Here is a 17,925-nt window from a genome sequence, read left to right on the forward strand (position 1 = left end):
CCAGTTATTCTTCTTACCCCTCAATATTCTGCATGGTGCCAAAACACTTGTGTCCACTCCAGGGAAAAGGCTCTTGGATTGAACAATAATTTTGGTTCCTGTCTCTAATCAGATATTCAGTGTAGGTTAGAATAAATGCATGGTGATTTATATCACATTTCTCTGCAAGAAACTCATGCTTTGATATGCAATGACAAGATCATTGATGCTCGTATTTACAGTTATATGAATGACACTGAAAGCTTATAGATGTGTTGAAACTCCCACTTGGTAATAGCTCCGCAGACTTCACAGCTTACCCTCATGAGGTGAATACAAGGTCTGTCAATACAATCTCGTTCCCTTTGTTTGCAACTCAAGTCAGAGACAACAGTTCCGTTTGAGGACAAACACTGTGGCAGTTATATGTCTTGTGTAGGCTGCTGCGTCCACCTGGGTGTTGCATTTGTGCTGCTTATAGGATATTTGACTTTTCCCTTTAACTTGGAGGTCTTTGTGGAAATTGTTGATACGCTTCCAAGGACTCCTGGAGTAAGACAGACATAGCAGCAAGGTTTTTCTAAAGCTGTTTCCATTGGCCTGTGTTTACCTGACACTTGGATTGACAGCAGAGTGATTGGAAATATCCACCATTCACTGCCGTGAGCTCCTGAGTGCACGGAAAGTGCTTTTGTAGTCTGGCTGTAATGGGCCAAGTTTGAATTGAAGGTTGAGAGAAATAGCCTCACTGCGGTCGCGCACTGTGAGGAACTGACACACCACAAATAATACTCAGAAGTGGGGTCCTGATAGCATCACAGCCACAGAGCAGGTACAATAGCATGCAGGCACTCATTTCAATGCACTCTCACAATGTTGCACTGTGCACAACCAGATGGAGGGGAAGAAATGCAGTCAAACACAGACTCAGATTGTGTCTCGATTGTGTCAAAGTAATCAACACAAGGGCATCTTAAAACTCAACTGCTGATCCCAAGTAAGAAAGAGCCTCTATTGGTTTGCAAATGCATTTGATGTGACACACTGCATTTGTCCCATAAGTTGTGTTACTCTGTTTAAGTTAAATTAGTTGTTTGGTAAACTTGCAACAAGGCATTACATCTGCTGGATCAGGTTTCTACCATAACTTCATAAAATAATGTTCATGCTTTTTGCTTGTCTGTTTAGTCTGTGTTTACAATTCAATGTTTCCACTATAAGTCAAATGTATGCAGTCAAAGCAGGCCCGTAACTCCTTTTTCAAAGAAACAACAATCCAATGACATGTGTTTATTACCGACAGTTACTCCCCTACAGTTATGAAGAAACATTTTTAACATGGGAAAATCACATTGTTCCCTGACCTTATTGTACCAACTTCACAAACCAGCAGACACTTAACAGACAAAGATTAGTTATGTTTTCCATCACTTTCTCAGTGGGAGTCAAACAGTCTATCAACACTTGAGTGGTGGTTGTAACCCATAGCTTAATATTTTAAACTTTACTTTTTCTAGTCACCAAGTTTCTTTTTTTCCCCACAATTCAGTATTAGCCAATAATTCATGGCTGTATTCATCATTGCATTAGTCTTATCCAATTGTGACAAGTTATAATGACATTTAAATGGTCAAATATGTTTGACTAAACAGGCTGTCTTGGATGATAAGCGTTTTAAAGGAAACACTTATGTTATTGTGTTTTCAATAAGGTTATTTTGTATATCATCACAGAAATATGGAGGTGCATATAAACACCTGATGTACCCGTCTTCAACACTTTCTTAATCAGTATAAAACGTCTTTCAAGTGTATTTTTAATACCTATATTAACAGTGGTGGACAGAGTACACAGCTTCATTACTGAAGTCAAAGTATAGATCCTCCATGTCAAATATTACTCCAATACAAGTGAAAGTTGCTCTGTCAGATTATTACCTGAGTTAAAGTACTGAAGTACTTGCTTTTATAAATACTTAGTATTCAAAGTACTTCTTAAAAAATCTTAAAATATTGTATTTTCACAAAGCATGAGTGCAGTCAAGAATACATAGGAGTAAATTGTGTTACATTATGTTTATCTAGAAACCATTACTTGCAGTCTCTAAAAACTATACCATGGAATGAAAACAGAAACTAAGTTACTCCAATAACAGACAACTTAGTTTGAAATGTTCATCTGGAATGCAACAAATGTTACGTAGCTCAACACACTTTCTCAGGTTGGACAGTGAATGTTTGTATGTTTGAGCAGAGTGGGAAACATTTCAAACGATACGTATCATTCTTCATTTTAAAAACCTCTAACACGGGCTGAAGATATGACCATGGGTGCTCAGGTGGAGAATTATAACCATCATTACCACCTCTAAATGAACTGCCTGATCTGAGTGTAATCTGCTCTGTGTTTGCTCCACCTTCAACCGTGGAGACGCACGATATACAGGTACGACTAAACCACTGAGACAAACAGAACTACACAAACACATTTTACTGTCTTAGGGATCAGATTTCAGAAAAGAGAAGGAAATTCATGAGCTGACTTCAAAGCAAAAGTAGTGAGTAACTAGAGCACTGATAGAAATGTAGAGGAGTAAAAAGTACAATAATTGTCTTCTGAATGTAGTGGAGTAAAAGTAATAAGTTCCCCCCAGAATATAAAACTCAAGTAAAGTACAGATACTCAAAAATGTACTTAAGTACAGTACTCCAGTGAATTTACTTTTTACTGTCCACCACTGTATATTAATTGTAGTTTTTTGTGTAAATGGCAGTAATATGTGAAGAAGTTAAAAAGGTTCCAGGTTTACGACTGTTGAAAGTTCAATATATTATACCAGCTTTCGTCTGAACAGGGTCTAAACAATGGTGTAAGTTAAAGAACACCATGTAACTTACTCACAACCATCTTCTCTGTAAAACTGATCATGCATAATAAACAGGAAAATACGCCAACAAAAGATGACTGACTTGTCAACTGACCAATCAAAACACAGGGTGTAGAAGAACTAACCAATCAGCTTCACGCAGAAGGGCGGGACTTCCTGTATGTGACGTAACCCTCCCAGTCAAACAGTGGAGGCCCCACCCTTTGTGTTACCTACCGCCCGTCAATCAAAATAGAAAAAATCCTGACAGTTATCATCTATTTTTACGCGAATACAATCAATTTAATGTGCTGATCATGTCGGGTGGCTTTTGACCATCAGGACTCTCCGTTTCAAAGCAAGTCACGCAATGACTGGTATGTAATATCTAATCTTTATTCTTCACCTAGCTAACAGGCTAACGCTGCCATAGACATCCTCTGGCTAATTTAGCTCGCTAGCTGGCTAACAGTGATGCTTGATGGTGATAGTGCTAATCAACGCGGGCTATGTTAGCAGTAGTCTTGTAGCTAGCGCTGACTAGGTGCACAACAGTATCCAGCTCTCCTTAGACGCATGAATACTGCATTGTTGGTGTTTGGTGCAGATGGTGGATAGACTCGTGATCATATTATCAGCTGATCTGCAGATGTGAAATAACGTTTACGACGCAAGCTAGTCCTCTGTTCGAGTGTCAGGTATGTTTAGCTAACGTTAGCTTCGGTTGTTTCCACTCATTGCTCTGTGCTGTTTTCACATAGCCCCTGAACAGCCGATGAAACCCGAGGACATGGCTGCATTGGATGTGGACAATAGTCAGAGCGATTTTCTGCAGCAGGAGGAAAGCAGGGGCAATCAGGTAAGATCCACCTCTCGAGTGACTCCCATTACACGTCCATGCTACATCTGGAGTACCTGAGTGGGTAACTCAAGTCCACACATTTCAAACTTGGAGGGGGTACCGTACCCTGATTTGAACCTCTCAGGCAACCCCTCCTCTCAGACAGCTCAAAAATCCCGCCTCCCAAGATAAAACTGAAGTGACAGGCTGGAAACTTCTGCCAGACCTGGACTCTACCTGGGTGTTATAAAGGGCGCTGCCTGGGGGGCTCAACACAGGACAAGAAACTCCTTTAACCTCCAAACTTTGCTCTTAGGCAATGAGTCACACTTACTGTTTGGCCCAGACTAATGGCCACCCACTTTCTTCCTTTTAAACTTGCTCGGTGGGGGTAGGACACTCAGCCATCACCCCTCGACCTGCTCGCAACCACCTGCTCTAAGGTTGGGTCACCTGCGGCAGAGGTGGAAAGAGGTGCTGCTGCTGATGTGGTAAGTCAGCACCTCTGCTAGATCTGTCATAGCTACAGCAGGGGTGAAGTATTCAATCACAAAATCGGTTGCGGGACCACACACTTGCTTTCTTAATTTAGAGACACTGCGTATAGACATCTGAACAAGACGGTGTTTTCCTGCTATGATTGAGTTCTATTTTTCCCCCTGAAGTTTAAACAGACTGACTTAGTGCACCTGAACTACTTCTAATCACATTACCAGCCCTCATGTTGCCAAACACACTGGGGATGAATCCTGTGGCCAATTGTTCATGCTGTTTACTTTTGCTGTGGTAAAATTAGGTTATGCATTTATGCTATTTAATTCAGTTGTTCATCTGCAACCATGTGGGTTTTCTGTTTTTCTTGGTGCTCGAAGCCAAAATTAAGATTGCATTTTAAATAGAGCATAGAGTAAATTGGCTGATGTTCAGACTCTGGTGGGGAGAAAAATACATTGTATTCACTTGGCAAGCTTTGGATAATTTTTTTTGAGAGTCTATAGTGTACTTTGACCAAAGTTTTACAAAACTTTATAAATAGAATTTTCTTTTTTTTTCTGCCAAAATTGAATTTAAAACACTGTAGAAACAACAGACCATTTATGTATAGAACAAGGGCACCCCACGACAGGTGTAAACACAGTTATAGCTCTTCAGCAACTAGAACAGGAACTATAAAAAATACTCTACATTTCTTGTTTGCATGGCTTTTACTGAATGTAGCAGATTTTGCTCCTAGCTTCCTGTGTTTCTGAAGCTGATTTTAAAACTGCTTTTCTTCTGATAATGATTAACCTCAAAACATTTGAAAAGCAGATTTTAACTGATTCAGCAAAATTGAAAATAACTCATTGGAAACCAGTGCCTAATATTTTTTAAATTTCCTTCCTCAGACATCGGATCCATCAGTGCAGCTCACTGGGACTGATAAATGGGAGGTGCTGACTCCCACTTCAGTAAAGGATGAATCTGGAATGATACAAATCCAAAGTCAAGGAATATTGACATCAAATGGACAGTATGTTCTTCCTATCCAGAACTTACAGAGTCAGCAAATCTTTGTGACATCGGGAACAGACACCTCTGCCAATTCAGTGCCTAACATTCAGTACCAAGTGATTCCTCAGATTCAGACAGCAGATGGACAACTGAGCTTCTCCACGTCCGGCGTGGAGGGAGCAACTCTGACTCAGGATGCCACGGGGCAGATTCAGATCTTGCCAGATGGAAGCCAGAGTCTCAGTGTGGCATCCGCTGCAAACATCCTTAATAACAACCAGAACCTCATAACACAGACTGGTAATGTCCAGCAGATCCAGGGGGTCTCTATTGGCAGCTCCACCTTTAACAACCAGGGTCAGGTTGTTACTAATGTGCCTATGGGTCTGCCTGGGAACATCACCTTTGTTCCTATTAACAGTGTGGACTTGGACTCTCTTGGTCTCTCCGGTGCTCAGACTATAGCGACAGGGGTTACTGCTGACGGCCAGCTGATTATGACAAGTCAGCCTATGGACGGCTCGGAGAGTCTTGCGAAGACAGATAATCAGCTCTCACAGACACTACCAGTTAATGACTCAAATGCAAATCAAGAAATATATGTGCCAACGTCTTCCTCTCAGCTTCACATTCCAGCAAATGATTCAGGTCTGCTGACACAAGACACATCCATGTCTACAGAGCACGCTGACTCCAGTTCTGGTCTCCAGGAGGGCTTCATCCAACAGAATCAGGAGCAGAGCATACAGGTGTCATCGGCCCAGTCCATCATCCAACTGCAGCAGGTTCCCATTCAGACCACCAATGGTCAGATGGTGCAGTCAGTGGCAGGAGGGCAGAACCTGCAGAACGTGCAGCTGATAAACCCTGGAACGTTCATCATCCAAGCGCAGACTGTCACACCGTCAGGTCAGATTCAGTGGCAGACCTTTCAGGTTCAGGGAGTGCAGAATCTACAGAACCTCCAGCTGCCCACAACACCTCCCCAGCAGATAACCCTGGCTCCAGTCCAGACCCTGTCGCTTGGTTCCAGTCCAGTCAGCATCAGCACGGGGCAGATCCCAAATCTGCAGACAGTGACAGTCAACTCAGTGGCCCAACAGGAAGGAGACACAGACAACATGAGCGGTACGGTAGCAAGATTTATCAAGGAATGCAGCTCATTCTTAAAGACCCTGCACACACACACAAGTTTATGTCATTTTGTTGCCTGATAAGACCTCCCCTCAGGTCAGTGTGGGCATGTACAGGCTATGTTTGACTCACACCCCCATGACTGTCACGTTAGTAGCTAACAGCTTTTAGGATGGGGCAGATCACACCTTTAATATTTTATTAGTGTGTGGATTTTAATATTTGAAGCACAGCTTCTCCCATTTTTGACCTGAGCAGGAGTCTAATCAGAGTGATGCTCAACACTTGTACAGATGTGCAGGGCCTTTAGAAAGGGTCACAGTCAAAATCACTATGGATCTCTTTGCTTGATTGTTTTACTCACCATGAACATGCACATTTATATTTGATCAATTTTACATTTCAGAAAGGATATACAATAAGATAAAATATTTTAACATTTTGTACCTATTAACTACATCCATTCAATTTCATAAATATAAATGGATATTTGTTTGTGATGGGTTGAGCAGACAGTTGGCAGTGACATATTATTAACTCACAATTATTGCATCAATCAATACAATTATTTAAATGATTTCATTTAATATTAAGAAGGCCTTTTTTTTTCAAACAACAATATTAAACATGTCACAGAGTTACAGCACAGATGTAGATTATAAAGTGCATGTCTCTTCTCAGGGTTTTTAATTATGAAAGGATTGAAAAAACGAAACAGGTTTTTCGCTTGTTGCAAATTCTTGTTTCTTTAAAGAAAAACTGGTAGCGTATCTTTACTGTAAAGGGCTGGAGTTTTGAGTATTGTTTTAAATCTAGCACATTAAACAAAGTACGCCACAAATGGGTTGTGTTGAATTCTCAGTGTAATATAGGATTCAAAACATTATGATGACTTTGTTTTTTTAATGTAGCTACAACCTTCCACCCTTTGTCTGCCACTCATGTATGCCTGAAAGTCCACAGGGTACATTTAATTAACGATGAAAAAAGTAATGTATACATTTTCTGTCTATTAACTCATTACTTAATCACATGAAATCTGCTGTAAAGCTGTCAGTCACATACTGCAATAAAGCAGCTCTCTCACTGTGCAGGCTTTTGGAAAATCAGCTTGAACTTGCCTTGATGAGTGTGTACTTTAATTCCAGACATTCGAATAAAGGAAGAGCCAGACTCTGGAGACTGGCAGCTGAGCACTGACTCCACCCTGAATACCAGTGATCTGTCCCACCTCCACGTCAGGCTGGTGGATGAGGATGATCAGGCAGGTCAGGAGGGCAAGAGGCTGCGACGAGTGGCATGTACCTGCCCCAACTGTAAAGAGTCGGGTGGGAGGTTAGTGAATGTCTGCTGCTTTTCTCTCTGAATCTCACACTCTGTACAGCTCCGCAGATAAAACAACATATCAGTTCTCTCACTGCCTGTACCTGTGTTTCTCAGAGGATCCAGCACGGGGAAGAAGAAACAACACATCTGCCACATTGCTGGCTGTGGGAAAGTATACGGAAAGACATCACACCTGCGAGCACACCTGCGCTGGCATTCTGGGGAGCGACCTTTTGTTTGCAGCTGGATGTTCTGTGGAAAGAGGTTCACACGCAGTGACGAGCTGCAGAGACACAGGAGAACTCACACAGGTGCCCTTTTTCTGCTCCCTCTGTGTTTGCACATCAGGAAAACATCAGTAAAATGTTCTAATTTGTGCCCTGCACAGTGTGAGTCGGGTACTAAATGACAGCCTATGTCCCCTCTGGATTTACATGTGAAATGTTAGGTTAGGATCGATGACCGTGGTTATGAACAGATCCATATTTGACAAAGTTATCAGTAAATTTACATCTCCAGGTGTCAGCAGCTCTGCTGTCTTATTTGTGGATCTGTTGACATCAAATTATGTAACAAAAACATTAAAAGAGATGTTTGTGTGAGCTGCAGCCCTTTACTTTATTTTCATGCAATAATTCTGCTTTGAATCTGAACCCTCTTATATCAGCTCACATTATCTGTTCTATACAATATTTGCCTCCACTTGACATCTGCCATCGTGGGGTGAATCTAAGCATTGCAGTATACGTAAGAAAGCTCAGATGTAGGCGGTGATAGTCGGAGAGGAATCCTATCAAATATAGCAGAACCATGTTGTAATGATTTATATTATATCTGATAACATATACTGCCAGCCTGACCACCTGTTTGTACTGTGTCAGACGTATTATTAGCATCTGACAGTACAGGCTAAAGTAGCATTTCATTATGCTGTCAGCTCTGAGCTCTCGTATTAACGGCAAGTGTTAACTGTTAACTATGCAAGTGGATACTCAATAATTCCAGGTCTCTATATGATGAAAGTTGAGGTCAGTCATATAGTTTTTAAATTGTAATTAATTTGTCATTTTTGTCAGTGATAGGCTGTCATTCAAGAACTAATTAAATGTTAGCCCTATAGCTCATACAGCATTTAGCATCAGCACAAAATAAAATATTTTATTCATAAGACAGGTAATTTAAGTTGTGCGGCACTTTCTTAAACTTGTCCCCTCACTTGTGAAACATATTCTCCAGAGAGATGGTGTATTTGACCCTCTCTGAGTGTATTCAGCATCCAGCTCTTCATAGTTCAAACTGTATTTTCTGTCTGGCAGGAGAGAAGAAGTTTGTCTGCCCCGAATGTTCTAAACGCTTCATGCGGAGCGACCACCTGGCGAAGCACATTAAAACTCATCAGAACAAAAAAGGCGTGAACTCTGGCAGCGCCATGGTGGCCTCGATGGAATCCACGGGGTCTTCAGACAGTATCATCACCACGGCAGGCGGGACCACCCTCATCCTCACCAACATTCAGCAGGGGTCCAGCACCGCCCAGGACATCCTGGCCAACGCAGAGATCCCTCTGCAGCTTGTCACCACGGTAGAGGCAAGCGAAGTCATGGAGTGATTTACACTCCACTTATGAACTTCTACAACTTCTCTCATACTGTATACTCCTACCTGCATTTTTATTCAAGTTTTGAAGAAAAACTATAAATATATATATATATTTTAACACAGAAATAGTCAAACCATGTCCAGTTTTTACTGAGGAAAAAACTAGTTGTGGAGACTTAAAGAAGATGGAAAAGACATTGCAGTAAACACACAAGGAAATGCCTTATTTTGTACAATATTTTGTTGTTAAAAATGTAGGATGCCATTTTGTTTCAATTTACTTTTTTTGTCATTTGTTTTTTCACAAAAATATTCGTAAGTTGAGCAAATTTTCTCGCCTCTTTTTCGATGATATAATCTTATGGCGTCCTAGGTAAGCAGGTTTGTTCTGTATTCCTTTTGGTCAAAAGCTAAATCTCACAAGAAAGCTACTTTTATCAGCTAATGTCATTTTAATGCTAACGTCCATGCAATTTTATTCACGTTATCTGTTTTTTGTTTTAATGTTATGCATATATTTTTTTCTTTGTCCTAGTGCTGTCAGTCTGCTTGCAGAAAGGCAAGCCTGCCTTCCTTTTGTTTGCTCACACCTACCACACTTTGCAGATGAAAATCAAAACAATCAAATGTTTTGTATTGTATTTGATCTTGAACTTAAACTGTTGATGATGCTCATTATTTGCTCGTTAAATATTTTGACTGAAAGCTATTTATATCAGGCTTTACATAGAAGGATGGATTTGTAATATTAAAAAGTCCAAAATATTTCAAAAGGCTCCACTATATGTGACTGAGATGTGTTTTTGTAAAATCCTTTTTTTTTTTTTGGAGGGTTTACAGAACATAAAAAAAACTTGCATAGTAATATGAAGAAAAGCCATTTTTTGGAGGTTATTGCCAAATTTGACTACACACTCAGGGTGACTTGTGACTGTGATATAAGTAGAGTAAATCACCCCTGTAGCTTCTCGGGCCATGGTGGGATGTGAAGAAATGTTTTTCTGATGGACCAAAAGCTGAAGTGAAATAAGCTGTCACCATGTAACCTTTGCTCGCTGAATCCTACCATGCCAGATTTTTCCTTTTGTTCTGTGTAATTTTTATTTCACATTGATGACAACCTTGGTTCATGTTATAGAATCAGCTCTGCAGGATTCTCCACCTTTCTTTTTTACTCCACCACGCAGTTAAAAAAATCAGTGTATTTCATAATGCGGTACTCTTTTAGCAGCACTATTCTCATCACTTTCATTGTGTTTGTCCTTTTGTATAAAAATGTTTTTGTATACTTCTCAAGGAACTGTCCTTTCTATTCATTGTTGGTAAATGTAAAATTCTGTCTTCTTTCTTTGTATGTTGCATTTCTCTGTTACACGCTTTTACTTTTTTTTTTTTTTATCTCTAAACCCCTAAACTGTTGAATTGTTAAATTGAATACACTCTGAACTCTGAATTATGGTGGCATATTTGATTTAATTTAATTTGTTTTTCTTTGGATGTAATGAAAGGATATGATTTTCACTTCTCTTCAGATGGACAGGTCCTCTGCAGTGGACATATTCTATCATCTGAGTTGAATAGCAAGGTGCTATTGAATCATTCAAAGAGCATCTTTTTCTTCTGTAAACATATTGTCAATATAACATCAATATAAACCTTTCTGTTACACTTCAATTTTACCTTCATTTTGCTTTTGTTTCAAATGATCAAGGTTGTTTTGTGTGTGTTTCTGAGAGCAGCTTTATATTTTACACTAAAATCATTGGGAGGAAGACAAGTTTGAATGTTTCCCTTTACGTGCAACCTTTTGTTTCCTGTCTTTCAAAGACTTGACATCCAGCCAGGAGGTGTGTGTGTGTGTGTGTGTGTGTGTGTGTGTGTGTGTGTGTGTGTGTGTGTGTGTGTCCCCCACGGCTTACACTCCGGGTTAGTAGTCCAGTAGATGTCACTACAGCCAAGGGAGCGGGACGAGAGGTATGTTTGACCCCTGACCTCCCCCATGTAGCTGCAGCTTAGACGCAGACAGAAGTCACAGAGGCCAAAAGGAGGAGTGGACCCTCAATTAACAACGAGATAATGTCACACAGAAATGTCAGCAACATATTCTGCTGCTGCGGAACAAAGTACTGTCTCATGACTTTGAACAAACCCACAGAGACTTCAGAGGTAACTGTTTCCTGACCTGGATTTGTGTATATTTAGGGGAAGCAGCTCCAAGGTACTTCTGGCTTTGGCATACAGTTTTTTCTGTCACTATCATTTACCAAAGTAAATATTTATATTTCAATATTTTGACTTATTAACCTGATCCCACAAGGCCACATTGGAACAAACAGCGAATCAATATCAGCACCTCTTACCTTACCTCTAATTTTTTCTTGAACGACAGGCTCAATATAGCAGGACAAGATAGTTTAAGTGTATTATTCCCTACCTGTTTTAGCACCTGTGAACACAATTAAAATGGTAGCCTGTGAAAAGCTTTATCTGGTGAATCAGAGTGGGAAGCCGTGCTTTCTGAGTCTTTGTCAATGTGCTGAAAAGCAGTAGGAGAATGTAGTCTATAACGCTAAAAAGGGGACTCGTCCGTTTCGTCGTTCCTTTCATTTGCATAATTTAATGAATTCGATTCATTGTAATGCAATACCAAGTGCAGCAGGAACATAGAATGACAGTTTGAGTTAATGAAATGTGTTAACGGTATCATCATTTACTTGTATGTTAATTAGTCCAATTAATTTCCCCTGCTCGGTAATCTGAATATTGTAATAATCTTTGCTCCCCTGCAGGAATGAAACCTATGATACACAGACCTCTGGGACAATCTGCGTACAGTCATGCTTTTTTTCCATCTGAAAATGTAAGTGCCTTTAATTTTTCCTCTATTTCTTATTTTTTGAAACTGCAGGAATTTTCTGCAATTCATTCACTGTGCCTGGAACTTGTTTACTAGATCCTGTGTATGAAATTCCTTAAGATTTTATGACACAAATCACATCCCACTGTTGTTGGAAAGACAGAATCAGAGGGGATTGTGTCTTCCCAGAGCCAGGATAACTTAGTCTTGCTTGACAAAGTGCCATTGCTTTGTAACAGAGAAAGTTATGGTTGTTCTGGGTGTTGAAGATAAAACCTGCCATCGGTGGGAGGTAGAGAGACCATGTTGCTTCTGAGCGTGACACTGCACACTATCATTACTACTGATCACTTGGATTAGAAGCAAACTTTGTCAACAATTTGTTGCACCTCCTCTATTAGCAAACCTGCTTTTGAGTTAACATTGGTCTGCAAACACATTAGCAAGGGTTTAAACATGAATCCAGAAAGTATCCTCCATATGTAGCCTTGGATGAAAAGAAACTGAGAGAAACATGCCTTGTGACACATGTAGTTCTCCATTGTTGCTGATGTTTTTGTGAGCATTATGTGCTGCAAATTTATCCAACTTGAGTCTTATTTTGAAGTGCTTTTACAAGAATGCGTCTCCAGGATTGTGTTTTTGTGACAGACAGGTATCATTTCAAACGGTGCTTATGCCAGGAGTTGTTTGCTTGTTTTTATTTCAGGCAAATAGCTTTGGATCTTGTTGCTCAGTTTGAAAAGTGGTGTAATTGTACACAGTGCTCAACTTCTCCTCCGATTCATGTGCAAAATGCATAAATACAATAACTATGCAGAGGGAAAAAAACACTGTAATCATGCAATAACATTTCCAACTGTATGTGTGATAGAATTCAATATGCTATTGGGATTATGGCTCTTAACCATTGGGAGGTAATGCGAACTGTTGGCAGAAATGACTTATTTCATTATAGCTTCCCAAATATACAAAATGCTTCAGCGAGAGGGCTGCTTCTTCCCCGGTCTCTTACAATTTGAACTGTTTCTCCTCAGTGGTTGAAGGATAGGCCTGCAATTTTGCAAAGTGACTATTATTTGCCTTTCTCAAGGAATCAACAACTTCAAAGTACAGTGCGACGAATTGTTGGGGTGTTGCAGCTGCATTTGTTTACAATATGCCTTTTCTGTAAAACATCTCAGAATTTAGAGCTTTTTTTCAATCCCTTCACAATTGAAAAGCACTTACCAACCCTCTTAATATTTTGTTTACAGCGAGGCACTAATGCTGTTTTTCTCTTAAACCATTAGGACATTGGAAACGACATTTTTTTTAAAAAACTGTCCCGTGTTTCTACATTCCCGACACATTCTTGCCCTTGATCAACTGCAGAAGACAGACAATAGCGCAGATCATTTTCCCCAGGCAGGGAAACACAGCATGGATCAACTCAATAACCTGATATTCCCTGTCTCCTGAATGTGGCCAATTTAGCAGAAGGTCAGCAGCTTTTTTTTTTTCTTTTTATATTCCAGAGACAATTTGGTGACCTCCCTCTGCAGCCCCAGCAGGACCAACAGAGACAAACAGAACGGTCGAGGTAGAAAGTGCTCGTGTTGACATTGCGTCGAGGTGTGGACTTGTCAAGGTGAACAGATACCTGGTGTGGGACAAGGGGGGCTATTATGCAAACCTGAGCGCCATGGTCAGATGTCAAATGCGTGTAGATTTACTTTATCACGTATTTTTGGTGATAATTTACGATGTCAGGGTGGATGGTTAAATTTAAAGACGTGCACTGGGTAGAAAAGTATGGTGTATGTGTGTCTGCAAATCATCCTTCATCATCCTTTTCTATGCAGAGGTGTCATTCACAGCATCAAATTAAACACTCTTGTTTCAGGCAAATTATGGTCTCACTCCATTTCAGAGGGCTGGAATTCAGATCTGATCAATCTTTCCTGTGTTTTATTGTACAATTTCTCTGTCCTGCTGTTTTGCATTTACTGTATGTGCTTCCAACAGGGAAAATTGAATCGACAACAATGAGACACCTCCATCAAATTTGCCACATTATGTTCTTCTTTGTATTCACACACAGTATGGGCCTGTTTTTAGCCAGGAGACAATTGCATAAGATGATGTTGCGATGTATGAGAAGATTAGGAGGGATCGTTTTTAGACACAGCAGTTGTGCAGTTTTCTCACTGTACAAAATAACTCTTTGTCTTTATTCTGCACCACAAGGTCAGACCTGACAAAGGCGTCCAACTTCAACGGGCTAGAGTTGAGGGGAAAAAACTGCAAGTGTGAGCTCAATATTATATTTTTTTTTGTGACAAGAGCCGGGCTTTGGTGTTGTTCAGCCCATTGAAAACAATTTCAGATATGAAAGGAGACGTTTTTTTGTATCTGAAAATGTACATTAAATGGTGTCAACAACATCCTGGAGGTCACAGTAGAGTCCCCATGGAGACTGAATCTGGCTGCGGCGCTCAAAGACTCGACACCCCCCCTCTCTGAGTGGCGGCTCGGTGATGGCTCTCAGTTTCTCTCGTCATGTCCCTGGCAGCTTTGACACAGGTAATATGCATGCAGGCTGACAGTGGCTGGGATGTGCGGCAGAGACAATGATGTACATATCATTTTCCTCCCTGACTGATTGAAGACTGTAATCTGTGCAGGACTTTCTCTCTGATTACACACGTCTCAGGGAGCAAAACAAGGACTCCGAGCTGCCACCGGGCACCGGACTCATCCAGGGCTTTCAGCCTTCAAGAGGACAGAAGTCCGCCTTTAAGGTGAGCTCAATTTTCGTCCCATTTACACTATTGTTACAAGTGTCGGATGGAATGCATCTGGGAGATAGTGGTCAAACAGTGGCTGTCTGAAGATGACACGGGAACAGAGATGTATCTGGCACCCAAGGTCATCCTATTCCCATCTCCAGCTCTGAATGTTTCCAGCTCCCGTAAAGGCACTCACAAAGAGAGAAACAATATCATGAATTTTACATTCACCAGTATTGTGTTCTGTGCTGACAAAATGCTAAGTGTCTCCTTGAAGCCCAACAGGCCAACACTAAACCTACCCAACAAGCCCTGCCATGAATATGTTGCCTGTAGCTATAACACACTATTGTTCTCACACAAAGAAAGCGCTCTGCTGCTTTAATAATAAAATGTAAACGCCATGTTTGCTAACAACACGCTTTGATATTTAACACGCTCTTAACCCGCCTTTGTAACCTTGTGAGATGAACTCGTGTCTCTATGTAAAAACCTAGGAGATTTCTCTGTTGACAATAGGTCAATCCTTTACAGAAGTTACCTAGCACATTACAAGGTTGGTCTCGGAGGAGAAGTAATGGGTTCTGGGCAATTGACCAAGCTGCCATGCTTTACTGCACCTGCACTGAGTTAGAGCTGTCATCATTACCACTTCCTCTAACGTTCCCCCACAGCAACCCAGACACTCCCACTCAGAGCGATATTTCACTTTGGTGGAACATTTCCTCTTTTTATCATGCATCCATTCATACAGGAGTGGAGGCAGTCCGGCTTTAACGTTTCAAGCAGCGAGGTAACCTCTAACAGGCCTTTTGGGGTGCGCACTAAAACATAATGTTTCCAAAATCGTTCCAAGTCACCAGCTATGATTCTGACTTAAACTTTTCTGATTGAGAGCCATGCTTGCTAAAAAGGAAAAATCGTAGAGATAAAATGCTGTCAAAGGTGTACAACCACATTTTCTCTGTGTCAGATATAAAGAACATGAGGTTTGTCATTTGAGTTGAATTTATCCTTTCTTTTTTGTTAAGCTATTCAAAATACTTACAGGATTGTACAGTCTGAAATAATCATAATGCAATTCTTAAAAAAGAGTACTCTGAATGGTTCATGAATGTGAATACAAAACATTACAAGCTTCTGCAATCAAAATTTGCTGTAAAGATTCAACTTCAAGGTACAGTATGTGTATTTTTTGTCTGCTGTTCCTTTTCATTCGTACAATCCTTCAGAAACTGTTGTACATTTAAACTAGTGCGGGTACTGGACATGGAGTCAGTGTGGGTCAGACCTCACACAGATCCATCTGTTAGAGAACTGATCTCATTCACATTTTTAACCTGCTGTTTACAGTATTATATGCATGAGTTTTAGTGGCATAATCTCAATACAAGGTCACTTTAGTCACTCAAGACTAAAGCTTTCTATAAAAGCTCATAACTTCTTATAGTAGATGGGTAGATAAGATAAGATAAGATAAGATAAGATAGTCCTTTATTCGTCCCACAATGGGGAAATTTAAATGTCACAGCAGCAAAGTAGACAGTGCAAAACAGTATAAAGCGAACAAGAGCCTATAAAATATCAATTATTAAAGAGTTATTAGCAATTAAATTAAAGAGGTAAAAATAAGCATATCTTACAACATACAGTATGTATATATATATATATATATATATATATATATATATATATATATATATATATATATATATATATATTATTGGTTATAGAGTCTGATGGTAGTAGTTTGGGTTGAGCAGTTCAGATCTTCCGTTTTTCTACATACTTGATAAAGTGTTACATCCGTTCATGCAAAGACATTCAATTTTTTTATACTCAAAATAAAAATTCTCACACATTACATGTTTCATCAAGAAAGTTGTAACTTAAGTTTATACTCTACATAAAAAACAACAGCAATATTATTTTCCTAAAAATGTTGAGCCTCCAAGCTTCCAAGCAAATATGAGCGATGATCAAGGCCTGAGCACAGCCAGCCCTGCAGTAACTTCTCTGTGACTTGCAGATGTTTTTCCCCTCAGTTTTTCACTTCCTCCTCCCACACATGTCTTATATCAGTATTTGCCGGATCCAAAACGACCAGCTTTGAAAATGAAGGAGAGGAACTTTACATTGTGCCAGAAAAAGGAATGGAAATTACGGGCAGTGTCAGATAATTGAGCTTGTCGTAAGAGACATGTTAATAACAGATGGAGATGCAGAAGACTTGTCACTCCGTACCCTGGGTGACAGACTCTCTCTGCTGTTGATGAGCTGTTTTAGAGGGGAAATTGTTCCACGCAAACACCATCGTTATTACAAGCTGGCAAGCTGCTCGCTTGTGTACCCAATTCCGCTTGAACTGACAGAATCCAATTGACCGGCACATATTCATGCACTTTATTTTCTTTATTCTCACCAACAATGCAGATAATTACTGCACCAAGTAAAACTGAAAATAGAATTTCAGTGTCCCAGAAAACAATGCCAGAGCTGTCTCAGCAACATGTCTGCTCAAATTGCTGTGACTGAGAGACCTACTGTAAGACAAGCAGCAATCCAATATTACTTGTCAACGTAAAAACCTGCTGAAAAAATATCTTGGCATTCTCTTCGTCTGTGAAATAAAGTGAAATAACTTTCATTTTCATGATGTCACTGTTCTGTTTGCCAAATGACCTAATGCAAATGTCTGACAACACTTTGTCAAGCGTTTTCAGTGACTTTCTCTTGTGTTATTACACTCCCTGATCCTCATCCCATTCTAAAATATTGAGTAACTGCCCATACTGAGTCCTGATATGATACTTGTATTTGCCTAAATAATAACGCTGTACACAGTTTTTTTGTTGTTGTGTTTTTTTTTTTAGAAATAACTAAAGTAAATAAATCAACTAAAAGATTTCTTCGGCTTATTCAATTTCAAGTAGTCCAGCTAGCATTGTTGTAAAACTCATATAAAATAAAAATTCTACTTAGAATGGTGAAATAGTTCAACTTTAATAATTTAGTCACAAAAATAAATCACAAATCTACTCAGTGCTGTATTATAATA

At 39.9% G+C, this 17,925-nt stretch overlaps 1 protein-coding gene and 1 long non-coding RNA gene across 3 annotated transcripts in view; both read left to right on the plus strand.

The window, feature by feature from the left end:
* The first annotated feature begins 3,025 nt into the window (after window positions 1–3,025).
* sp3a (sp3a transcription factor) lies at window positions 3,026–10,913 on the plus strand. 2 transcript variants are annotated; one of them, XM_034694221.1, is made up of 7 exons: window positions 3,026–3,222; window positions 3,607–3,704; window positions 4,082–4,177; window positions 5,075–6,308; window positions 7,463–7,649; window positions 7,755–7,951; window positions 8,957–10,913. In XM_034694221.1, exons 1-7 carry the CDS (start codon window positions 3,216–3,218, stop codon window positions 9,247–9,249), a joined length of 2,112 nt encoding a protein of 703 aa, XP_034550112.1. In that variant the 5' UTR covers window positions 3,026–3,215; the 3' UTR covers window positions 9,250–10,913. The 2 variants fall into 2 exon arrangements, with proteins under 2 accessions (XP_034550112.1, XP_034550113.1); XM_034694222.1 differs by lacking the exon at window positions 4,082–4,177 and having other exon boundaries at window positions 3,048–3,222; window positions 8,957–10,535.
* Window positions 10,914–11,262: 349 nt separating this feature from the next.
* LOC117820451 overlaps window positions 11,263–17,925 on the plus strand; it is a 41,093-nt gene continuing 34,430 nt past the window's right edge. Inside the window, exons 1-5 of the long non-coding RNA XR_004632745.1 lie at window positions 11,263–11,457; window positions 12,029–12,099; window positions 13,614–13,726; window positions 14,326–14,661; window positions 14,763–14,879. This is a non-coding gene — a long non-coding RNA (uncharacterized LOC117820451). The remainder of the gene's footprint in view (window positions 11,458–12,028; window positions 12,100–13,613; window positions 13,727–14,325; window positions 14,662–14,762; window positions 14,880–17,925) is intronic.

The sequence above is a fragment of the Notolabrus celidotus genome, chromosome 10, assembly GCF_009762535.1.
Source record: "Notolabrus celidotus isolate fNotCel1 chromosome 10, fNotCel1.pri, whole genome shotgun sequence".
Taxonomy (NCBI): Eukaryota; Metazoa; Chordata; class Actinopteri; order Labriformes; family Labridae; genus Notolabrus; species Notolabrus celidotus.